The sequence below is a fragment of the Megalobrama amblycephala genome, linkage group LG14, assembly GCF_018812025.1.
Source record: "Megalobrama amblycephala isolate DHTTF-2021 linkage group LG14, ASM1881202v1, whole genome shotgun sequence".
Taxonomy (NCBI): Eukaryota; Metazoa; Chordata; class Actinopteri; order Cypriniformes; family Xenocyprididae; genus Megalobrama; species Megalobrama amblycephala.
The window spans coordinates 13522369-13548240 of record NC_063057.1 but is presented as its reverse complement, the minus strand read 5'-3'; the positions used below and the strand labels follow the sequence as shown (position 1 = coordinate 13548240).

Sequence of the window (25872 nt, the reverse complement as noted above, 5' to 3'; positions counted from 1 at the left end):
TAACTTGCACTCAAGAATCACATAGTCAAACATCCAAGTTGGCACATGTCTTGTTTGAGTGGCCTTTATGCCTTATATTATAGAAAGTACTGATCAAAACTAGAGCTGGAAGGATAGTTTATTCTGATTGGCTGGTTGGATCTGTTATGACCATATGGATCTTGCTTCTGGTACTTAGTAATAACCTTACCAAGAAGAGTTAAATCTGTCTTCACATCACAAGATATGTTTTATGGCACATGAATTGCCAATTAAATTATTAAGTGTGAATCTTTTTAGTCGCTACATTTTAATGCACCATAAATGTCTTCCTTTAACAGTGTTTAATGAATCACAGCCAAGTGTTTCTTGTGTTAATGGTATGACACCAGCGAAAGCATGAAGATTCGAGAGATAGTGCAAGTGTGTTACAGATACGGTTAACTCTAATCAGTTGGATGTAGTACTGCTTAGCATCCCAGGGAGCAAAGAATTAAAAGATGTTTGATCGTCTGACATGCACAGATGAAAATAAGCATCCTTGTGCACGCCTGTGTTTATATTCCAATCTTAGCAGTATATGATTTCACATGCTGGTGTCGGCATAATTTTTCCCAGACGCCGACTCTGTGTTCATAAATTAGCATGGCTTTGTTTTTGCTATAGGCAGGAGTCGGCTGGCTCAGCTGGCTGTGCGGCTGATCATTATTCACCATAAGCACGCAGGCTTTGACGCTCTGACAGAGAGTGGCCCAATTATCCCACTGAACCAAATCACTCACAGCTTCTCTCGCTGTTTCCCGCCCCTCACACCATCTCACAATCACTGACTCCTGCAGGTGCATGAAGGAATCGGTTGCTGAGTCATTCTCCTCTTCCTGTTGGTTCGTACCAATGGAGATGCTAGGGGGGCTGTTAGAGCCCTCCATATTGTTTCTTATAGAAATGATTGCACGTAACACTTAGCTGTGTGACTTGTCTACAGATCACCCCGCTTCGAGGACCCCGTGAGGGAGGAACGCTGGTGACTATCCGTGGCGAGAACCTGGGACTGGAATTCAGTGAGATTAAGGACCATGTGAAAGTTGCAGATGTGGAGTGTGCACCGGTACCCGAGGGATATATCCCAGCAGAACAGTAAGTGTCATGTACCACTTTCAGGATTTCCTGTAGATCTGACACTTATTTGTAATTTTGTCGTAATTACAACATTTTAAACATAGCTGGATCTAATGACTATCTGGACTAAATGATGGCATCTCCCTTGAATCACCTCAAACAGTTGTTCCTTGCAGATGAGTTTGCATAATTCAGGCCTACTAATAGTTGTCAAGAACCCAGGGTCTTTTAAAAGTGCCTGATATAGATTGGCAGTAAACACAGAGAAAGCATTAAAGAAACTTTTAATCCGAGGTCAGGACAGCAAAAGATAATTATGTGTTATTTGGCAAGTATTCGAGAAAGCCCTGCTGACAACATAGAAAAATTCTCTACTATTATTGTCCTGACTTGAAAAACCCTCTCTTTCATTCTGCATTTCTTTGCTGCAGGTTGCACCAGCACACGTTTATTATTATTATTATTTGGACGCCGTGATAAGCCTCTTACCGTGGTGCATGAGCAAGTTTAACACCTGCCATGGAATGAGGAGGCAGATTAACTCATTCATATTAACTGTTTATCTCCTGTATACATTATTATGGCAGGGAAAGACATTTTTAAAGTACTTCATTTAATGTTTCATAAATGATTTTGTTGTTTTTGTTATTGTGAAACTGTTCTGGTTGAATGATTTGCGTATGTGTGTGATTTAAAGGATTGTGTGTGAAATGGGAAAAGCAGAAAGAAGCCAGTTTGCTGGAAATGTCCAAGTGTGTGTTGGAGAGTGTCGTCCTGAGTTCATGGCCAAGTCGTCTAAGTACTACTACTTTGTGGTGAGTATCTCAGCAAATAACCTCCAATGAACTGCTGGTCTGTCTACCATGATCTTAATCATGTCTGTATAATTACAGAGTCTTTGCCACTTTAGGGTTGAAAGTGCCTGGATTTACTGTTGTCTCTAATAAAGACTGAACACTATGGCCTTGTAGCCCTGCTGATGTACTTAGTCATATCAGCGAGCACTTGACCCCACGAAGTGTTCGGTCAACGCCCGGAGAGGCTAACCATAAAACTTGCATTTTACTGCTGCTGTTGTGCAAGATTTTCCTCCCACAGAATCCTGTCCCCCTTTTGCACGGACGTTACTTTGTGAGTTTTAGATAATGTAATTTGATATGGATCTTGATTTATTAAAACATTTGATGTAAAAAACATGTATGCTTGTTTTAATTATTTTTATTAATTTGAAGAAAAGAGGGTGCACCTAAACCCATAAGCAAGACTGGCAGGTAAATTATTTAAGATTATGCTAAGCTAGCAGGCTAGTGGTATTCTAATATGCTAACCAACAAAGAAGAAGTGTTAGTTTTACCATTTATTGCTTTGTTTGTCCAAGATATTAAGTGACATATTTATATGGTTGTGACCACATACATGATAATGCAATTTTTTATTTTTTCGGACCAATTAAAATATCTTTCATACGATTCTGTGGAGGATAGGATCTTGCACGACACTGGTCACACTCCTTTTATATCCAGGCTACACTTTTCCTTCTAGAAATCCCAGTGCACATGCTGATATACAAGCTATAATCAAATTGCGATCCAGCCATCCAAATGAATTGAGTTGCAGTGAAATTTTTCCTGCTATAGAGCCGTTTATAGCGTTTATCAGTTTTATGCAAACATTAATGGCTTTTATGTCTCATTCAGATGTAGTAATTGGATTATATGATTCTTTGGTGAGGAGGGCAATTGGTGTTCTGAGAAAAAAAGAGGTGATAATCAGATTGGGAAAGAGATACAGAGGAGTGAAAAACATGAGGGTTGCTGCCTCACCTCTGCCGTGTGATATGTTAGCTTGTAAATAATTCCCATTGGTTGTTTTGAACTTGATTTCTACAGATCCCTAGACTGTTGAGTCTAAAGCCAAGCCGAGGGCCAGTATCTGGGGGCACCATCGTCAACATCACTGGGAGCAACCTGGACGCAGGCAGCAATGTGTCAATTATGTTCAAAGATCAGAAGTGTACCTATCAAAGGTATGGTTGTATGGAAAAGTACAGCACAATGCCCTTTTGAGGTGTCGTCATCCTTTTGGTTCATTTGCAAGTCACTCAAAGCCTCTAGAAGATATTTAACTACAAAGAGAGTCAATACTGATCTTAAAAGCTTGAGAGTTTCTGATCTTTAATCAATAACATCAATAGCCATCAACTCTCTTTTTGCCTGAGGTGCAACCACAGTATGTGATCATATGAGCGAAAGATTAAATTAGGTCTACTCTTTGCTTTAATGGGAATACTCTTTACAGCCATTGAATAATACAAAACCAATAAATAAAAAAATTAAAAAATCCTAAACAGGTATCAATATAACATATAATGGATGACAATGGAGGAGAGACCTTCTAACCTTTCAATTTTTTAATCAAATGTCTATTTTAGTTAAAAGTAAAACTATTAAATAGCGATAAAAATGAAAGTGTAAAGAGTATCTATTCATGAACTAGTTATCTGAAAAACTTGATAGGTGATAGTTTTTCTGTTTGATGACACAGGAGAGGAGGACAGTGGATAACGTGTCGTTCTCATGCCTCCATGCAAGGCTACGGAAATGTGTCCGTATCGGCCTTTGTGGATAAAGCCCACATTCACAAAGATCTCAAGTTTGAGTATGTGGAGGATCCGACGATCACCAAACTTGAACCTGAGTGGAGCATTTTCAGGTTGGTGTACTACAAAGACGGGTCTTTAAGACGGGGCATTGGGGAATCAACCCATAACATTGTCCCAGACCCTGGGATGAGGGGAGAGGATCAAGAATGTTATTTTTAAACTATTTCAAACTGGATGTCATTATGGACATTATATAGTTAAAGTTAATATATTGATTATTTTAATGTAAAAAATATTATCTAAAGTTTGTTTTATTAAAATACCAACTAATTTTAGGAAATTGATGCCAAGTTAAGAACTGCAAAAAGTGAAAGTTAATAAACATGGTGTTTTCACAGTGGCAACACACCATTGACTGTGACCGGGACAAACCTGGACATCATCCAGACTCCTCTCATCAGAGCCAAGTATAAGAACTTGGAGACGGTCAACGTAAGTGCAAACGTTTTCCACACAGTAAACGATCACTCGGCCTTCACCTAACCTGAGGCTAGTGAACTGGAATGACCATTAGCAGACTATTCCACCAGCTCCAATCACCTGTGTCGGCTGCGCACCATTGGATCCAGGACAGTAGCTGCATAAAAGAGGGAAATAGAGAGAGAGAGAAACAAAGAAACAGACAGAGAACAGGAAGACTGCCAGGTCCCAGCAGCAGTAGCAGCAATGTACCCTTTGTGCGGGAAAGAGGAGAATGTCGTAACATAGGGTGGATGCATAGACAAGGGTATCATGTTCCCCGTCTTCAGAATGGACCCAAAGAGCCATGGGAGGCTGCACTCAGCAAGATCTGATTGAAAGGCAACAGAGACAAAAGACCGTAATGTTATCTCGCGCACGTATCTCACACATGGCCGCGTTTAGCATCTGGGCTGCGATATGATTAGGCTTTGGCACACTGCTCCTCAAAGCACAGCAGAAAAAAGTGTTATACCCTACCTCGCAGTCTCTGAAAGAAGTTGTTTGTGGGGCACAAGACGCCTCATATCCTTGTTTGTAATGTGATCGCTCATAACTAGTATGAAAAGAGTTTGACCAGACTTTGTGACCTAAAATCTATTTTATCTTGAACAATTCCACCCGTTACGACCTTCTATAGAAGTCTTTGTGTTAGAGGAAGTGAAGGTTCGTCTGCCTGGCTGCTACAGTTTTGTGAAGAACCCAATTAAAATGACTGGAGATATCTGTAGGGATGTTTTTGACGGCGAGTCTGTTGTCTGGGTGTTTTAACAGTCCACTGCAAAGCAGTGTGGGTTCATGAAACTCAAGGGTCTTGACAGGAATTTTATTAATACACTTCAAAGAGAATGTGCATATAGGCTTGAATAAAGCTATGCCATAACTTTACATTTGATAAACCTGACCTCTAAATAAAAAAGAAAGGGGGAAAGTAGATAAATAGGCTGAGAAACACTGACTTCATGTAAATAATGATGTGTATGGAATTAAGTACTAAAAAGTCTGAAAAATGCATTTAGCTTCAGAGTATATGTGGTCTATGTGAGAGATGGAAATAAGAGATGAAAGACAGAGTCAAGGAAAGATGTCAATGTCAAATCTTTCTCAAGGAAGTAAAGGTGAGCGCAGTTAGTTATCCATTGGTGAGTCACCAGCACTGCAGGCATAATCAGAGTGTGACCATTTTAAAAGTGCTAATAATTTAGTGCTGCTTTGTTGAGACAAATTATTTCTGTGTGCGCTCTAGAAACCTCCATTGTAGGAAGTTGAGGTTAAATCCAGGTCTTTTTATTTGACATGACCAATTTAAAATAGTCTGGATCATTGTTTGTAATGTGAATGTAAAACTGTTGTTAATCTAAACCTAAATGTTTCTGTTTTCGCACATCTACTGCAAATATGACTTATAATAAGACCTTCATTGTCTTCTGTGTCCCTCTACCAGATATGTCAGGTTCTGAGTCCCACCACTATGCAGTGCATGGCCCCAGAGCTTCCCTACAGTCTGAGCAGGCAGAAGGAAGTGCCAGAGAGACCTGATGAGTTTGGCTTCATCCTGGACAATGTTCAGTCTGTGCTGGCCCTCAACAACACCAACTTCATCTATTACCCAAACCCAGTGTTTGAACCGCTTAGTGTGTCTGGAGTCCAGGAGCTCAAGCCAGGGTCTCCCATCATACTCAAGGTAAATCAAGTATTTACCTAAATCTCTGCATAGTCTGTCTTTCCATTTTCTATTGCGGTTGCTAAATATGTTTGTGAATGTGAATTTCAGGGTAGGAACTTCCTCCCTCCAGCCCCGGGTGGCAATGGGAAGCTCAACTACACTGTTCTGATTGGAGACAAACCTTGCACATTAACTGTATCAGATACTCAACTGCTCTGTGAATCACCCAATTTGACAGGCCGTCACAAGGTTCTGGTAAGTTGCTGAATACTGGGGGGATACTTTTATATAAAAATATAATATCTTCCTCCATAAATGTATTTTGATTTAATTCGAACCATAGCTTAGGTTATTGAACAAGATACCACACAGCTACTTTTAAATACTACAAAGTATTGATTTGATTCAAATCTATGCAAAATGTGCTCCATTTTAGGCTCGTGTGGGTGGCATCGAGTTCTCTCCAGGTGTGGTTCACATCACCTCTGACAGCCCTCTTAGCAGCACTGCCGTCATCAGCATTGCAGGTGCTGGAGGCCTCCTTATCTTCTTCATTGTCATTGTCCTCATTGCCTACAAGCGCAAGTCCCGCGAGAGTGACCTCACTCTCAAGCGCCTGCAGATGCAGATGGACAACCTGGAGTCCAGAGTAGCCTTAGAGTGTAAAGAGGGTAAGTAGTCTTGGGGGGGGAAGTGGAACAAAGTGATTTCAATTCAGATTATGAAATAGGGTGGACCTCAGTGCCTACTCTACTTTTACAATGCATGAAATAAAAGTAGGGTTGCAAATTTCGACAGCTAAAAATTACATTATCGGTTTTTGCCTGAAAGGGAATAAGATCAAAAATATGAGCCGAAAATATATGTCTACATTGAAAATAAAAATGTGACTTTACTTTTTTTACTGAAAATGTGATCTGTTGAGCATCATACGTAACAGTCAAGTCTTGTGTCATATTGTTGGAAAGCTCTCAACTAGCAGAACAGAACAAGCATAATAGTTTCAGGTAGAGATCAAACAATACATATAAACAGTATACACCTTCAGGCTTTTGGGCCGCGTTTTGGTTTGTAGCTTCACCAAACCATAGTAGAGCATAGTAGAACCCAAACACAACATAACAACACGTAGGTCTTGAGATAAACCTTATAGTGGATTACATGCTACTTTGCTAAAGCTATACGACATCCGAGATCTGATCACGATAATGAAGATGATGTAGTGTTTTCTAATGTCATTTGACAATGTCAGGAAGGTCAAGAAATGGAAAATGGATCTTTGGTATGGTGGGTGTGTATAGAGGGTATAGGGATGATGAGTGTGCTTGGAATGGATTGATCAGTCAGATTAACAGCTCTTGCATTTACCATTCGCCATAGAATGGAAGCGCACAACTGGAGGATCAGCTCTCATCCACTAGGATCTTAATACTTCTTATTCTTTACATGTTTACACATGCAAGTAGTTCTTATGCTGCATTCACGCCACTGCGTAATTACCGTAATCTTGAGAGACAACACGTGACGTTATATTCGGAGCTGTTCATGTCCACGGACTGGGAATTATGCATTTCTATGGCACCACTATCAATGCCTAAATGGAGGCATTGGTAGGTGGCGGTACAGCGGTCACGTGGAAGCTTTCAGAAAACTCCCAGCTTACAAACTGTAATTACGAGCTCTATAAGGACATGGGCGCTTTTTAAACCAGAATCTCATAGTTACAGTAATTACGATATGGCGTGAACGCACCTTTATGTTCATGTATTTGAGTGAATATCGTCATGTATGCAGTATTTTTCTTCTTTCCCACAAAAAAAAACAAACTATTTAGTGTCCCATTTGATTTGGTGGACCAGCTGTCAATCTGCATAGACTTGCCGCTGTCACACAGATTTTCAAGTTTCTGTGAAGTTTATAGTGATTTCAACCTATTTTGTTGTGCGTCTTCCGCAGCATTTGCAGAGCTACAGACAGACATTCATGAGTTGACCAGCGATCTGGATGGAGCTGGTATTCCATTCCTGGACTACCGTACATACACCATGCGAGTTTTGTTCCCTGGCATCGAGGAGCACCCTGTCCTTAGAGACCTGGAGGTAACATAACAATTTTAATGATGCAAAAATATTTTGTGCAATAATAAATTTGCATCCAAAGTGCCCTTTACTATGTTCCTGAGACGTAAATGCATATATTTACATATTTGTGTATGCATGTAATTACTGCACATTGTACCTGTGTGAGGAACAGTCACATTAATGGCTGCTAAGTATCTTTTTTCCTTTTTTTTTTTTTGTTCTGAAGGACTAACAGCACAGTGGGGTTGTTGGGAATTAAAGCTGTCACTATGCTGTTTGTGTTCACCCTCAGTAAACAAAAGGCAGCAGCTCTCATTATAATCTACATGCAGTCTCTTTCTCTCTCTTGCTCATTTTTTCTTAAAGTAATGAGCTGCTCTCTGATTCACAATCAGTCTTTCGTTAATAACAGTAATGACATTCGACACAACTGTTTTGTTTTTTTTTTTTTGTTTTTTTTTCTGAGTATGGGGAACAGAATTAAAATCTAATGCAGGGTACACCAAGCTACGGGTTATTTATGCTCCGCTATGACAGTGATGGACAGTTTTAATTGAATCACACACATTTCTTCAGCCAACATACAAGCCATACCTTACCTGCTTATGCCAGATGAGCTCTGGTTCTAATCAGCTATATCAATTAAGACTTAATTGGAATAAACGTCTCCTCTCTCTGGAAAAGTTTATAGTAAAATCACAGCTAATGACAGGAGCCATCTAGAGATTCTGACAGGTAGTTAATGATTATTGATGAGGCAAATCATATCAAATGATGTCATGGGGGTCTCTGCATGGTTAATTGTTTGTCATCAGGAATTCTTAGTGCACACTGAATGCAGTGAGCAGCTTCTATTAAATGTAAGCTGTTCATCTGTGTAGTGGTTTGTAGTGCTTACGTTTGTTTTTTTTTTAATATGTTTGGTTCTTTTCAGTTTAAAAGCCTGTGGGTGTTTTATTGGACACTGGCATAGAATGCCGTAGGCCAAATGAGAGTGCTAGAAAAAGCTTTCCAGCCAAATAAGCCGTGCTAAAGTTTAAGTGAGGATTCTTAAACTTGACAAAAATAAAAACTGAGACACGATGAGTTGCTTAGCTCTGAAGGGAAAACTACATAAAATAATGTCATAATTAGATGCATTTCTCAGTGAAAAAAATGTAGGGCAGGGCTTCAAACAATAAAAAATAATTAATACAAATTTTCATAGGAATAACAAGCACTGATAAATCATGCAAAATAACACCAAAATTGTGTATTTAGAAAGCAAATTGTGACTATTTTGATTTAAGTCATTTAATGAATATGCAGATGAATTATCGCATTCAGGCGGCGAAATGTCATCTTTTTGTTTTCTGTTTTTCCCCTGCAGGTGCCAGGTTACAGACAGGAACAGGTGGAGAAAGGCCTAAAACTGTTTGGGCAGCTTATTAACAACAAGGTTTTCCTGCTGTCCTTCATCCGAACCCTGGAGTCTCAGAGAGGCTTCTCCATGCGAGACCGCGGCAATGTCGCCTCTTTGATCATGACTGTTTTGCAAAGTAAACTGGAGTACGCAACCGATGTGCTCAAGCACCTGCTGTCTGACCTCATTGACAAGAACCTGGAAAGCAAGAACCATCCCAAACTCTTACTCAGAAGGTACTAGACATATGTACATGAAGAGCTGTCTCCAAAATGTAGTCCTGCAGACCAGTGGGTTTTACTGATTATAAATGTCCCTTAAGTGTGTGTAATCAACAGAGCACATGTTCTAAATTTTGGGATCATTTCAATCTGCCCGATTCTAATTATAGACAACTCCATTGACGAGAGCAGATGACCTCTGTGAAATGTCTTTGAAACGTGGACTCTACAGTACGCTGAATAGGAATAATTGCTTTTGGGGACATCAAAATGCACACTTTCTCTCCCAAACATGGAATGCACTGACATGCTCATCATTAAATTGTAATTAGGATTAATTAGCTTGAGATCCAATTAACAGTGCACTAAAAACCTACTGAATGTAGGGAGAGATTTGTGAAGCTCAATTCCCCATGCAATCAACTCGCTTGTATCTCTGGATTTTAACAGCATAGAAGGCAATATTATTACTATACCATATTGATTTTTCTCCTCTCTGCTCATTTTAACACTCCTAATGTTTCTTTAATTCTTAATGTTCTAGTAGCAGTTGATTTGTAAAGTTAGTTGGCTGACACTTTTGATATATTTTTTGCTAATTGAAACTACTATTAAAAATAAAGAGGCTCTTCCTGTTTTCTGAGAAAAAATAATGAAGACAAAATAATGCATTGATAAAAAAAAAAAAAAAGCTTGCTATTAGCGACAGGCTGGTCATGTGACAACTACAAGAGGAGCCCCCTGACTGAATCTTAACTGATTCAGCAGCCTTGATGGCAAGTGTGATTAATTGAAACAAGCGAAGGGAAGATTAATTGCACAAAGAGCTGCTGTACATATTAGTGGTCTTGTTTCAGTCCGTCTTCTGTCAGAAACAAAACAAAACAAAATCCTGTCACATTTTAGTAGGCACCTGCAACATGTGCACTTTTAAGATGTTGGCTACAATGTCCCATAACCTGTAGTCCATTGGTTCATCTCAACTAGTTTTGCTTTAGGATCCAGATTTTACATCCAACACAGCACAACTTAGACCCAACAATATGAAAATATATTACTTGTTAATGCTGGATTTAACATTTAGCATAGCATTTTTGGGTTGTGATCCTCCACTTGAGAAGCCCCTTTTTAGTCCATATATTTCAATGGATTAGACCCTCACAGGTATATAGAGTGATCTTCACCACATGGAACCTGTCTAACCCTCCAGCACCTGCTTAGCAAAGAGCGATACAGAGCGCTGGGCCAGAACAGTGAAGCTTAATCTGTTGTCTGAGAATAGTTTTCTCTTCCCTGTCTCTCTTTCACTGCATGATTTCTAAATCTGTGTTTAAAATGCAGAGAAGCAGGACATCTTTGGCAGAAGTCTCCAACCAGCTTTCCTTTCCCCATTTCCAAGAAAGCGCTTGCGACAGCCGCCCCATCTGTCCAGCCTCAACCTGAGTTCACAAGCACACACAGGCTAACTAACTAACGGGCAGCTTCTAGAACCATCTGTCGTATTCCTCCTTCTCCCTCGCTCCCTGCAGCCCACTCTACTCGTCTACGATTAAAAATAACCTCTCAGATTGTGCAGCCCATTTTCTCTATATGTATGGCATCAGTGAAGTCCACGTGGATCTCCTGTTCCTGCATATGTTTGTACACTTATTTTTACTCAGACTTTTACTGACCAACACATTCAAATCCAGTTCCTTCACACACATACAAACACACACACAGTCACGCAGAGCTGAATAAAAGTCCTGTGATTATTCTCTGGGGATAATCCTCAGTGAAGGGGGACCATGGTTACGCAGTGGGACCCGACAGTGTGCAGAGCGGACAATCTTCTCCACGTGAGGCAGAGTGCGAAATTGAAATTATTCCTAGCTTCAAGCTGTGTTCTTTAACACATGTGCATTAAGGAGGGGGACATAGTGGGTTTGTTTCAACAGACAGTTATTTGGTTAAGAAAATAAAGCCTGTGATGCTTCAAAGTGCATAACGTTAGCCCATTAGCCAGGTGTGTGTTTGTGTGTGTGTGTGTTCCTGGCCACCCTTTAGCTGAAGCATGAGACTAACTCTCAGTAAAAACTTTAATCAGTCAATGCCACATGCGTAGCAACAGTGTTAAATCTATAAACTTGTTTATGAGATGCATTTTCTGCATATAACACACATTTGCAGTGCATTATTTGTCACAGAGTGACAGTTCTCATTTTGATTCTCTGGAATCATAAACCACTCTCAGGTCCTCGAAGTTGGCAGAGCTGGATGTTCACATCCATTTGCTGTGGCAGAAAGCAGCACCAAATGTAAATGGCCTTTTCTGGATGCGAGAGATGAGGAAGAAGATATATGGAGCTCTTTCCTCGCCCTCTTTTTCTTGTTTATGGAGCACAGCTCCAATGTGCCTCTTTGCGCATTCACTGTGGAAGAATGCTCCAGCAGATTTTACTTCGTTCCACTTTGAAATGGCTGTTTAATCAGGGGGAACTAAGCACCAGGTGATGCCACATCCCATTCCTCACCACTGGATGAGCATCACTTTTCCTGCCTCCCTAAACCAAAGCCAAACAAGCGCTTGCTCTCAGTGCCAGTGATATGTGACATAAGGATTTGGGGGACAGTGATAGTTGGTTGCTCTTGGCCCTGTGGCAGTGTTATGGAGAGGTTGTGCCAGGATTGTCTGGCAACGAGGAAACTTATTCCCCCTTCGGTGAGCTGAGAGGTAACACAGGATATGGGTAAGTGAGTTTATAGGGTCTTGCCAACAATAATTACCATCAAATCAGCCAATAGAAAAAGAAAGGGAAAGCTAATGGCACACAGAGGCGAAAAGGTTTTCACTCTTGCCTTTTCCTTCCTTTATCTTTTTTTTTTTGTACTACGCTCCATCTCCGGGTTTTCCCCCACCTACCGTTTCTCTTGTAAATGATCCAGGCATTGAGAACAGTCAGCAGTGAGGATGATTACAGGGCAGTGTTAGGATGGAGATGAAAGGAAAGATGAAACGTGACCCCGTTGACCCCTGGACCTGTCCTTCTTTGGCCCACTCGAGGCAGTGGCTACAAAACAAGGGGACACTAATCCTTTCCAGGTGTTGCGCCAGCTTAGCGGGCACACGCAGACATGCATGTACGCATGGTACTGCGCAGCGGCAGGTCTTCGTACGGCAGTGGGAGAGAGGGAATGCAGGTGGCAGCTGGGATATAAGGCGGCAGAGTAGGCGTAGACACACACACACACCACAATGCTGTAATCCTGAAATATTGATGCTCTGTGCCATGGCTCATTGCAGGGCGCCTTGGCAATTCACCAGCTCCCTGCGGCACACATAGACTGGAGACACCGGATCCTTGTATATTGGGTTTCACTTTGTTATAGTTATTATGTATGTACATCTCTCATGCCGGATCAGAGCCTGTGGTCCAAGCGAAGGTGTTAGCCAATCATGATGTACTTCGGCCCTCCATTCAGCCACCTTCTATTGTAATGCGATACATTTCAAGCTCAATAGCCGAACTATGGGGGGGAGGAAATGAGTCCGGTCTTATTCCAGGCCAGAGTAGGTTCACTTGGCATCAATCCAGCTGGATCATATAAAGGCTTTTAATTGGGTTTCTTGTATTAGGGTCTCGTGGATTATTGTGGTAATAAAGACAGCCTGCAGATTGGGGCTATAGATTCCAGAGCGCAATTCATGTTCCGGCAATTATGTTTGTTTAACAAAGTCCTATTCATTAGGAGACACCGGGCTTTGTGAAGTGAATTTTTCATGGTCGTGGTAATCGCATTTGAGTGTGACACTCACAGTGATAATCATGGCTTTGTGCTGCTTTTATTTATTTATTTATTTATTTACTCTGTTTGCTTGTTTGTTTTTCAGAACGGAGTCTGTGGCTGAGAAAATGCTAACAAATTGGTTCACTTTTCTACTATACAAATTCCTCAAGGTAAGTTAGCTATTTTCATGCGGATATATTGTGTGCATTTATGTGTAACCACATATTCAGGTCTGGGTGGCCCAAATGTAATAATTAAAAATCAACCATTGAAATTACATATCAGTCAACCACTAATCTGAATAATCATCAAGGAAAATAGATCATTCACATTCAAGGTCATTTGGCACATGCACTGTTGAGCACAGAGGAGTCAAGCGAAGTCCTGCGGGAGCATTGGCAGTGATGCCCTGCAGGTGTTTGACAGAGAGAGAGAGAGTGTCTGTCTAGTGTATAAATATGTGTTGGTGTGTATATACATCTGTATGTTAGTGTGCCTGCATGCACTTTTAATCAAAGAGGGTTTAAAGTTGGCCACGTCTTGCTGACTCCAGCATTTTTCTGCTCTTATAATGAGACAGTTGGCTTAGCAGGTGCGTCTCAATTCTACATATAGCACTGTGACCGTCAGCACCACCTCGGTCCTCTCTAGCACTTGTCATTAATCTCTTAATAAACACATCTGCTGCAATCAGAACATGGCATGTGCAATTTTGCAAGTGTACGGAAATTTCCTGAATTCTGGAATGCACAAAGCAGGCAATAAATTCTGGAAGTCAAGGCTGTTTTGTCCAGTCTGGTTTAACGGATTAGACCTGAGTGAATGAAGCCGAAACATCACTCGAGAGCTTCAGGATTCATTTAAGCTCAAATTGGACACTACTGTAAGAGAAGGACTTTATTGTGACCTCATCCATGCGAAACCATAACATTATTATTGCAGTCACAAAACATTGATTTGAGTATTATTGAACAGTGCTTGACCAGCTGCCCAGACCACTAGTCGGTTTTGCTGCCCATTTCTCATTTCAGCGAGCATATTCTCCCCAAATACTGCTAGACACAGTACACTTCAGCTTAACGTCTTCCTCTGGCTCTTCAACAGGGGATCTGCCAATGGTTGTTTAATCTCAAAGTATTTATTTAACATTTTTAACATTTCTCTCTTTTTCTCAAAAATACATTTGTTAACATGTTCAGCTAAATGTTTCATTGTCACTCCCACATTAAAATGTCTTTAAAGTGAAAGTAACGATTTAAGCGATTAGTATTTAGCAGAATTAAAATGTAATGTTCAAGTATTTGACTGTACATCAATAATTTAGTGGCTGCACATTGTAAATATAAAACGCGTTATTTGAAGCCAACGCTTTAAGCCCGGAACACACCAAGCCAACACCGACGAACAAGTGGCGATGAAAGCAGACTGCGGGGTTGGCTCACGTCAGCAGCGTCTGGGTCCAAAGTTGCCCTTACACACCAAACCGACGCTTGACACCCGACGGCCAAGTGGCACATCCGTTCTGCGCCTGCGTAAGAAGAAATGCCTTTCCGTACCAGCAGGTGGCACTAGCTGAACAGCCAATCAGAATGATCAGATGACGAGCAGACCGACGAGCTCCGACACCGATTCAACATGTCGAATCGGCCGGAAAAAAAGCAGACATGGACCAACTTCAGCCGACGGTGCGGAACACACTGAGAAGCCGCGCACACACTTAACGATTGTAAGGCCGATTATGAATGTAAATTAATACTTATGACTTATCACGCTTAAACGCGTCCAGTCAGAGCCAGTTGCATTCAGTCGGCGATCAAATTCCATGTGTAAGTATTTAAATCTGCTTCAGTCAGAGGAAACAATTGCTGTGTGTTGAGCTCAGTCTTAGAATGTTTTAGCTAGTCGTTAAATGTGTGCCCGGCTTTAGTCGGCCGACGAACAAAAACTGCCCGACAGTCGACCGTCAGCTTGGTGTGTTGCGGGCTTTATCATTGGGTCACTACTCTCACATTATTTATGCATCAAGGACACTTTTGCCTGAAAAAGATTAAAAACTCCAGATCTAGCTTAACTACCAATGGAATCAATATGAGTGAAATTGTGGCATCAGTTAAAATTGATGCACTAGCACCACAAATGTAAAGCTCCATTCAAAATGTCTATTACTGTTACTGAATGAAGGAATGATAGCCCACATTCTCTGTAGGTGGTTGGTGTGAAATTTAAGAGTGAAAATGCCTTTTTTTTCCTTTGTGTAGGAGTGTGCAGGGGAGCCCCTCTTCTCTCTTTTCTGTGCCATAAAGCAACAGATGGAAAAAGGCCCTATTGACTCCATCACCGGAGAAGCCCGCTACTCACTCAGTGAAGACAAGCTCATCAGACAGCAAATTGATTACAAGACTCTGGTAAGGCACTAAACCACAGCGTGGATGAGGGAAGGAAAGTTAAACAGTTTTGGAAGGATAGAGAAGGAGAGGAGTAAACTAAAATCGGAATGAAGAAAAAGACAAGGATAAATGGGTGAGGAAGAGGCTAAGTAGCGTGAAAGTATTCAGAAGCAGACAGGTGTGGTAGAGCAAAGAGTGAGGTAATTTGTTTGGGTCGATGCAGCATGCAATGCCCACAGTCTTCACACCTGACAGGGAACATACAGACTTGTTAAGACCTTTGACCTGTCCGCTGTTCTGTGGTGATTGGCAGTGTTGTGTTCGGCTGGCCATTGTGACAGGCATGCCTCTGTTGTCAGGGCTGCATGTATGCCAGGATGGGATATTTACTGGGACAGCACGTCAGAATGGTAATCTGTATTCTGTGTGAGACTAAGGGAGAAAAAGCGGGGGACTAGTGTCATCTTTTGGCGTTCGGCCCATTCTGCTGAACACCACACTGATTTGATGACTGTAGGAGCTGTTTCAGCTTCATCATCCTGTCCTCACTTCCAAAACACTTAAACAGCTGCAGATATACCACAATACAAGCCACTACCAATAGTACATTCTGCCTTGCCTAGCAAGATATGGAGGGCATTTTCTGGTTACATAATCAATCATTTCTTACGCAATAAGGTATGAGAGGTAGTGTTATATTGACCAGTCAGCATCTACAATATTTTAGCACTGTATTGAAATCCCTCATACTACTCAGTATGTACTTAACATACATACTGAGACTTTTTGTAGTACTTAAGCAAAGGTGTGCCATTATACTGTATATATATATATATAGAAATGCAAGATTATATTTGTAAAATATTCAAATGTAAAGCCAATGATGATGTCTTTGTAATATTTTTGTTCTAAATTGTGATGGGTCCTTAATAAACTTGGCCATGGTAGCATATTTCCTGTTAGAACTTCAGGGCACTTACACACAGATCTTAGTCCTTAGCTTGGTTTTGTTTTCGATGGGAAAACTTTTCTGACAGTGTGTTTTAGTCCAAGACAGGGCTTAGCGTCGGCCTTTATTGTTTAGAGGTTATTCTGTGGGAAAACACGCTCCATCCCTTCTAAAGGTCTGACAAAGCCTCTCCTTACAGCCCACACACAGTTCATTTAATTGTATTGATTCTGGTTTTGGTCCTTCAGGAGAGTCCATTATACTGCTGGACTGTAAGTAAATGAGCTCTCTTGCAAGGTGCGATTATTTCAGCATATAACAGGTGCCAACAAGGGCTTTCATAGCCTCTATATGCTGTCTCTCTCATGAGGACCTTTTTTTTTTTTTTTTTTGACTGAGCTATGTAATTATGTCTGATGATGGCGAAGGTACTGGTGGGGTGGTGTTAATGACGGCTATCATCAGAGAGAGAGAGAGAATGTAACAGGAACTAAGATGAGTTGAATTAGTGTGTTAATTGCAGACTGGTGCAAGCTGAGGTGAGAGAGGTGACGACTCCTTCGGGGTGGCCAATAGACTTATACACTTGAGCCGTTACACCTGCAGACTACGTTCACTCATTCAGAAATGCACCATACTGGTTTGACCTGAAGATTGTCATACGTCAGACCATTAGGTGATTGATACAGATCCTAAATCAGCCACTCTGAGACATATTATGAACACAGACTTCAGTAGATATATTGAACATGATACCAGCTCTCCATGGGGCAAGAATAAACTTTTTAACAGAAATTTTCTCTTTTGTTTAAGATTAAAATATTCAGCTTAAATGCATAGATGCATTTTAGCATTCGCTAAAATCAGATGACACACAATACATTTCAAATCATGCAGAAAGATCATTTTACAGCCACATAAATATTCATGCGTCTCCCACACATGTTGGTAAACGGAGTAATTCTGTTCTGTGTCATGTAGGTGGTAAACTGCATGCATCCAGACAATGAGAAGAGTCCAGAGGTGCAGGTGAAGGTGCTGAACTGTGACACCATCAGCCAGGTGAAGGAGAAGATCTTGGACGCCATCTACAAGAATGTTCCTTACTCGCACCGACCAAAAGCTTCTGACATGGACCTGGGTATGACAAGCATTATGCCAAATTTAGATGCCTTTACCCTTTAAGAACTGTTTTCCCCTTTATGCCTTCATTTGCCCTGGTCAGGGGACTTTGTGTGAATCAATGACATTGACTTGATGGGTCAAATGAAGGTGATTGGTACTTGTTACATCAATACTGGTCTTTGATTGACACTTAACCTCACTTTCTGTTATTTGTCCTGGGGAACAATTGTTATAGAGGTTTCAGTAATACAAGTCCATAAATGCCCTTTACTGGATTAAAACCAGTAACCTTGAGATTTTTAGCCCAATACTTTACAAAAAAAACACTACAGTAGCAAAGACAATAGTTGGCAGACACTTTCTTATCCAAAGAGATATATTAGAAAAAGCATAGGCAGTGCATCTAAAGTTAAGTGGTTTACACAATCATACTATGTAGCCAGCAGAGGATCCATGTCTCCTCTGGGATTTGAACTTGAAACCTTTGGAACTACAAGTAAGGTTGTACACACATTCCTACTCAAACTGCACAGATTGTAACTTGCCAATTGCAGCTTTATTCAAAGCCACTTACAATACATTAATGTCAGAGACTGTCCACTAGGGGTGTGACGAGACAGGTAGCTCACGAGATTGAGTTCACGAGAACGAGACGAGACAAGGTTTTTAAGAGATCTTCAATGACGAAATACATGACTAAAAATATTCTGCAGGTGCATTTGAAATGTTTTAACTAACCATCTTGTAATGAATGTCATTTCAGTTCTACTTTCTGATTATGAATTATAATCTGCAGTAAAAGACAACAATACTGAAGCACTGTAAAAGGTTTTGCCACAAACTCAACTGACTGGCTTCTCTCCTGTATGATTTCATATGAGTATCTTCAGGCCTTACTAAACATGATTTATGAGCTTCTACAACTTTTGACCTCCTAACTGAACTCCTTTCCACAAATTGATCATAGAAATAAAAATAGAATGGTAACACTTTACAATAAGGTTCATTATGTAACATTAATGTATTAACTAACATGAACTAACAATGAGCAATACATTTGCTACATTATTTATTAATATTTGTTAATGTTAGTTAATAAAAACAGTCATTCATTGTTAGTTCATGTTAGTTCACAGTGCATTAACTAATGTTAACAAATACAATTTTTAATTTTAATAATGTATTACTAAATGTTGAAATTAGCATTAAGATTAATAAATGCTGTATAAGTATTGTTCTTTCTTAGTTTATAACTAAAGTAGTTAACTAATGTTAAAGTTAACCTTATTTTAAAGTGTTACTATAAAAATGAATAACAGTTTTATTAAGTGCAAACAATAAGTGATGTGCAACCATAATCAAAGCACTCTCTCAATATTCAAAGTGCAAATAGAGACCATTTATTTCTTCAAGCATGATACAGAGCTGAGAGATTGTTTCAACTACACAGCCCAGCCTGAGATAGCTTTCATATTGCGAGATTTGAATGCACGTTTGTGTTTACTTTCACTTTCGCGAAGTGTGTACTCTGTGAATAGGTAGCGACGGCGACTGTTATCCAGCTGAATTAAATGGTTTTTATTTCTATAAAAAGCAAAACTCACTCTGCCATGGCAATATCACTCACGAGACAGCTTTTCACCTCGACAACAAATCTTGTCACATTTTAATCTTGCGAGCGTCTTGTTCCAAGGTGACAGAACATGCCAGTAATTATTGATTTCATGAATAAGCTTTTTTTCTTGGATTTGAACTAATAACTTTTGGATTACAAGCCAGCTTTTGCATCCTCCAACCCACTTCAAACAGCCAGCATTAAGCTTTTTATCTAAAAGGATAGTTCATCCAAAATTCTAAATTCTGTCATCAAAAGAGGATATTTTAAAAAATGGCTCAGTGGTTTTTCTTCAATTTCTCCCTTTGTGTTCTTTAACAGATTTGAAATTACATGATGGTTAGTAAGTGATGACAAAATTTTTCATTTTGGGCAAACTATCTTGTTCATTGAGGATGCCGGTACTTCTGGGGTTTGAACGGACAACCTTCTTATTACAACCCCAGCACTTTTTACCAATAAGCTACTGCCGCCTCCATGCATGTGTTAAACATACATGCTGATAAACAAATATCAGCTGTTACAGTATGTGAGTTTATTTATACACTGCTAATTGACAGGTGGGAGCATCTCACAGTTACTGTGGAAAAAATAGCCAGACTGATCCACACAGATCTATTTTTTTTCACAATTTTCAGATGAGAAACTGATTGTTTATGCTGTACACTCTTCGTTCCACATAGACTGATCTGTTTTTTTGTTTTTGTTTTTGCAAATAGCATATTTCTCAAGCCATGGCCTAATGCTAGTCCATCCATAAGGGAATGGAACCATGATAAGTGAAGAAATAATTTTACCCTCTTTGACAGGCTCTCCTGTGTAAAATGGTTCATGGGCCCCGGAGGGCGAGTGTGTTGTTTTATTATTGTTTTATTAGGGGGAGAATTGGACAGTGTCTGAGGGAGTGTGTGCGAGTGTGTTGTAAGATAAAGCAACGGGCATCCCCAGATGAGAGGAGGCATCTCGGCATTCCGTAAACGGATCTCAGGGTCTCCTGAGCGCCGGCACACTCTCTGGCTCGATCCGGGGGCCAGATAAAGATAATGGGTAATAGGAATGAGGTAGCCTCCATCTCCTCGATCCCTCTGAGACAGATTGGACCGAAGTGTTTCTGTTCCTTGCCTTTGTTTTTAATTCTCTCTGTCACAGTCCCCTGAGGGCAGGGATAGAGGGAGGGAAGATAGAGTTAAAGAATGAGAGATTGATGCAGACAAATCAATGCACTTCAGCCAATCCCAGTCTCTATTTTAACAATCTCTTTGGTTTGTTTCTCTATCCAGCTATATCCTGCTGCTGTCATTTTTGCTCCTGCTCTTCTTCCTCTATTTTTTTCCTGTGCCTTTTCCTTTTATTCGGTTTCTTATTTTAGTCTGTTTTTTTTTTTTTACTTTTTTCTTTCCTGTTGTTTTTAATAACTTTTCTCTTATTGTTTCATAATTTTTTTTTCTTTTAGTTTCTGTTCTCTTTGTTTCTGTTTCTCTTTTTCGTTTTATTTTTTTTTTCTTTTAGTTTCTATTCTTCTCTCTGTTTACACTTCGAGTCTAGGCTCATCTTTATGTTTATAGACAGTACTGTTGTGAGATATAAAACAATGGTCGGGCCTCTACCGGAGATTTGAATTTATTCTCATCATCCAGAGACATGTTTCATCATCCTGCGTGTGATTGCAGTTTTGCTTTTCTGGTTGGTATCAGAGCAAAAGATAGCAGCAGGCGGTGTGAAGAGGCCTCACTCTTCTAGCGTTCCAATCATACATTCATTTGTAGCGGAGGGGAGTCCAAAAAAAAAAAAAAAAAGAACAAGAAAGACATCTCTCTTGTTCCTGGCCATGTTATCCGTACATCACATTGCAAAGGGATATGTTTATTTCATTCAGCGCTGATACCCATCTCATCACCGTTTCACGTTGCTGTTTTTGCTGAGGCTGCAGACAGTGGCTGGTGGGTGCTGAGGGGAGGGTGGGAGAATATCTTCGCATTTTGTTGTGCATCTCTAGTGAGTTCAGTAACTACAATAAGAGCAAGCTCAGCAGGAGGCTTAACGCGGTCGATCAGGGCCGTTTGGGCTCAAGATGCTCGACCCTCTACAGATGAAAAAGGAAGTGGCTTTCAGCAGTGGCTGTAATCACGCCCATCGATCCACTGGCCACGAAGGCCCGGCTCTCTAACAAAGGGCAGAAGAGATTAATTTACCTTTCCTTTCCTTCCTCACTTTCTCAAATGCTTCTTCACGTACCCTTATTTTCTCTCTCGTTTTCATTTCTTTCTCCTTCTCTCTCTCAGTATAGACTTTGTCCCTTGACTCTTTTCTTCTACTATTCATGTCTTAAGTTTAAAAAAGTGTGCTTTTTAGCTCCACTTCTTCTTTCAAAGCTGGAGAAATATAATCATTTTTACGATTACTATATGCTATAAATACCAGCATATTTAACACTAAGATGTGCATAAAATTGTCTGTCTGCTTGAGTGCTGAAGCTTATTGGCTTAATGCACTGAAAATATTTCTTGTGCAAAAATGATGGGAAAAAATGTTTTTTTTGTTAAAGTTGATGTTTTTGTGTTAAAATACTTTCTATCCCAACTTAAAAGACAACTATAAGTTAGGCCCTGTTTACACTAGTGTGTTTTTGTTTTAAAACAGTGTTTTAAAATGAAAATGATCTACTCTCTACTATCTCCGTCTACACTACACGGCCGAAAACGCATGTCACATGAACGTTCATGCACACTGGGTATGCGCATACAAGTGTAAACAGTTGCCTCTTGCGCATGTAGCCAGCTGCATTATTAAAAGAATGCAGAGTTTAACTGCACAATGGCTGCTGAAAATTACAACAAAGCCAGCAAAGATTGCAGTTCAGTCTCCATGTTATTGTTTACAAGGTCGTCAAGGATACGCAGAGCGAATGTGAGCAGCCATGCCATAATTTTCAAAAGTCTCTGTTTTGGTCCGTTTATACTGAAATGCAACCCCAGCGTTTTCAAACTAAAATGGGTCTGCAGCGTTTTTGAGGTTCACTGGCGTAGTGTAAACGACAGGCTTATAACAGTAGCAAAACTTATGCATTTTAAAACGAAAAGGGCCTTAAATTTCTTTAATTTAAATAATAATAATAATAATAATGATTTAATGCAAAGTTCCCTGCTCATTAGGGCCAAATGACATTGTATTATTAAAATAGGCTTTGTAAAAATGCTTTGAAATGAGGTCTATTGTGAAAAGTGTTATAGAAATATAATTGGTTTGGCTGCACTTTCAATATTAAACATTGGATTTAACTTCTTTGTGTTATCTTGTTGCAGAGTGGCGTCAAGGCAGAGTAGTACGGGTCATTCTTCAGGATGAGGATGTTACCACAAAGATCGAGGCTGACTGGAAAAGACTCAACATGCTCTCTCACTACCAGGTAAGATCCTGTATGTGGATTATTCACTACCAGACACATTTCCAGGTAAACTCACTCCTGTAATGTAGTTGTTCATTATGCAGGTTTGAATGCTTCAGAGTGGTAGAAATCTACATTCTTTCTTCTTTCTATCATCCCTACCATCCCTTTTCTTACGAGAAAAATGATCAGAGAGGCTTTTATTTGGTTGGCTTTGGCTGTTTTGTACTCAAATCATTTGCCATCGCAAAGATGGATTTGAGCGTTTGAAATCTACCTTAAATCAGAAGTAGAATCAGCATTGCTATTTTCTATTTAAAGCAGCATCTCCAGATGTCCCAGTACATTTAATCTGACAGCAGTGGGATGCAGGTGCAGGTGTAGCTGTAGTCTGACACCCTGGTTAGATGATCTAGCTAATGACTTTTGATAAACAGCTCTCTGTGTGATGTGAGTTTTGGCGTGGGCTTTCAATAATAGCGCAGATTCTGACAGAGTAACTAATACCGAAACAAAGAGATCTGAATGTGAGATGAATGTCTTTTATGAGGCTCAGAAGTGTAATGCTCTATTAATGTTTGTCTCAGATGTAACAAGGAACCTTTATAAGGTGATTAGTACAAAGAAGGCTGAGCCGAGAAAAGATTTCAATGATGGTAATTGCTTTTGGTTTGTTTGTCTTAGTTGATCTAGTTTAGGGGAACATACACACTGTTAACATTCATTGCATCTCAGCCCTATCGAGCAATCTAATGCCCCCATTGACCTCTATAATAGGGTGCAGTCAAGTCGCTTCCAGGTCATTTCGATTCTGACTGACAGATCTGGAAGGGACCATTGAGTTTCAGAGGTCAGGTATGGCAACGCTGTGTCAGCAGGGGACTGATAAAACCTGTCTATCTGCAATTATATAAACACTCAAAGTGTGAAGAACCCCAGACTATCTGTCTGGCTGGGTGGGGCAGTTTAGGGTGGAGAGGAGACAGGCGGCGCTTCATTACGGTGTAAATAATTTCCTTCGTAAGCCACCCTCCAAATGAGCTTTTTGAGAGAGAGGAGTCTGCACAGTACTTAAATTAAATGTCACGGGGCGGCGCATGGGTGCAGGGCTGCAAGCGGCAGAATGGATTAGCTGTTGATTGGAATCGGAGATGAGATAATGAAGACAGAAGTTAATTCATTTTCAGTCGGGGAGGGCATGCTATCCTTGACAAAAAAGCTATCAGACACCCTAAGCCTGTTAGAGTTGCTGAAGAGGGGGAATAGACCTTCCGTGAACCCCCGTACCATCTCCTATTTCTTCATTTCTGTCCTTGCACCACATACATGACTGACTTTCTTTCATTCTTTCCTCTCTAATAGCACAAATTCCCTAGTTTAGTGCAGTACACAATGTAAAAAGTCATGCCGTGCCACACTACAGTCTGATATGTCTGTCATAAAGCATCCTCTTGTGCATTTCTAATGTATATCTCAAGTCATCTTTAATACTTTCCTCCAAATCGAGGTGCTACAAATGCATCTGGCTCTGACATTAATTATTTGATGTCTTCTTGGGAAGCGTCACATTGGGGTTGTATAAGCCCCATTTCAGATATCTGATGCGTCTGAATGCTATCAGGAACACAGAGACTCTCTTAAAGCGTAAACTTGCTCGCAGAGGAAAGATAAAAGAGAAAATCTCTGCTGTTTTCTAAAAAGCCCCTTTTCAGGGAAATATAGCCCTTGTCTGAAGTCTCCTTTCACATAGTCATTCATCTACTAATCTACTACACCGAGGTGTAAGAAATATCTGTTTTGATTCCATTGAAGTTTGGACAGCTGTCTGCAGCAGTAAACAAAGACGGCTTCACGTTGATTTTGTCCTGGGAGAAAAGAGGTTAAGGGTGTAAGAATAATGTCCCAATGGTCTGCAAGGCCCATATTCTCCCTCCCTCCCTTGTTTCATGTCCCCGTGCAGTTCTGAGCCCAAACCATCTAGATCTACACCGTCACCTCAATTAACCCTGTAAGTGCCGCAGGCATTCCGATAGCAAATTATGTAGATGGAGGGGTGCCTCGTTGGGGAGTAGAGGCCCCCACATGTTAATTGAATTTGGCTTGCTAAGGCTTACTGTGCTTAGCAGTTGCTGAAGCATATAGTTAAATAGCCTGGCCCATCCCACCGGAAGAGGCTTATTGAAATGGAAGCAGATTATCCCATCTTGTCCTTCACTCATACAGTTAAATATTTACCAGCGAAATAAAAGATTTTGACCGATAACCCAAACTCTACCCAACCATTATAATGCTGAAGACGTCATACTTGTTTACAATTGTTTTTAAAGAGGGCTGAAGTATAGATAAATTGTGTGGTTTTTGTAAGTTGTCCATGATAATCTTTGTTTCTGTGTTCACAGGTGCCTGATAATGCTGTGGTAGCTCTTGTACCAAAGCAGGTCACCGCATACAACTCTGTAAACAACTCCACTGTCTCCAGAACCTCTGCTAGCAAATATGGTTTGTGTTTGTCAGCTCCTATATTCCTTTTCTAATTTTAAAAACAATTCACTCAGCACACAATATAAAACATTAATAATTTACTGACTAAAGTTTTTAAAGCAAGGCAGGCTAACATTCCACCTAAGCTGCGAAAAGAAAAGGAGTTTAAAAGATAGTCTTGTCATCTCACAGGGAGGTAAGAGAAAAGCATAAGTTAAATGTGTAGCATCAGCCACTCACAAAAAGGAACAGGAACGAAGCTCAAACGGAATTACGTGGAGAGAGCCGAGATAGTCGGGCAGCATACAAAGGTAAAAGCAGAGAAAATGAGTCTCTTTGCACTTGACTTCCCTCCTGAGACTCGGAATCCGTCCCTGTCATTCGCCCGCCATCAGTCCCTTGTACGATTGGGTCTGATAAAGCTCAAGATCAAAGCTCAGGGCCGTCCGAGCACTCCCCCTACAGATCAAATAGACCATTAAAATAATCTCATCTCCATATACTTTCCTGCACTCTAAATGAGCCTTAAAGAAGAGAGAGAGGGAGTGTGACAGATGGGAAAGACTGAAAATA

General features: G+C 40.4%; 1 protein-coding gene across 4 annotated transcripts in view; it reads left to right on the top strand.

The window, feature by feature from the left end:
- The window catches only part of plxna4 (plexin A4), a 214489-nt gene that overhangs the window by 170489 nt on the left and 18128 nt on the right, over positions 1-25872 (top strand). For all 4 annotated transcript variants that reach the window (XM_048157446.1, XM_048157449.1, XM_048157448.1 and 1 more), the window contains 15 exons: positions 965-1116; positions 1796-1913; positions 2988-3124; positions 3643-3810; positions 4099-4192; positions 5664-5903; positions 5994-6140; positions 6322-6556; positions 7842-7984; positions 9336-9604; positions 13461-13527; positions 15616-15762; positions 17675-17834; positions 22736-22839; positions 25218-25317. In XM_048157446.1, the coding sequence (XP_048013403.1) occupies positions 965-1116; positions 1796-1913; positions 2988-3124; positions 3643-3810; positions 4099-4192; positions 5664-5903; positions 5994-6140; positions 6322-6556; positions 7842-7984; positions 9336-9604; positions 13461-13527; positions 15616-15762; positions 17675-17834; positions 22736-22839; positions 25218-25317 (2281 nt within the window). The remainder of the gene's footprint in view (positions 1-964; positions 1117-1795; positions 1914-2987; positions 3125-3642; positions 3811-4098; positions 4193-5663; positions 5904-5993; positions 6141-6321; positions 6557-7841; positions 7985-9335; positions 9605-13460; positions 13528-15615; positions 15763-17674; positions 17835-22735; positions 22840-25217; positions 25318-25872) is intronic.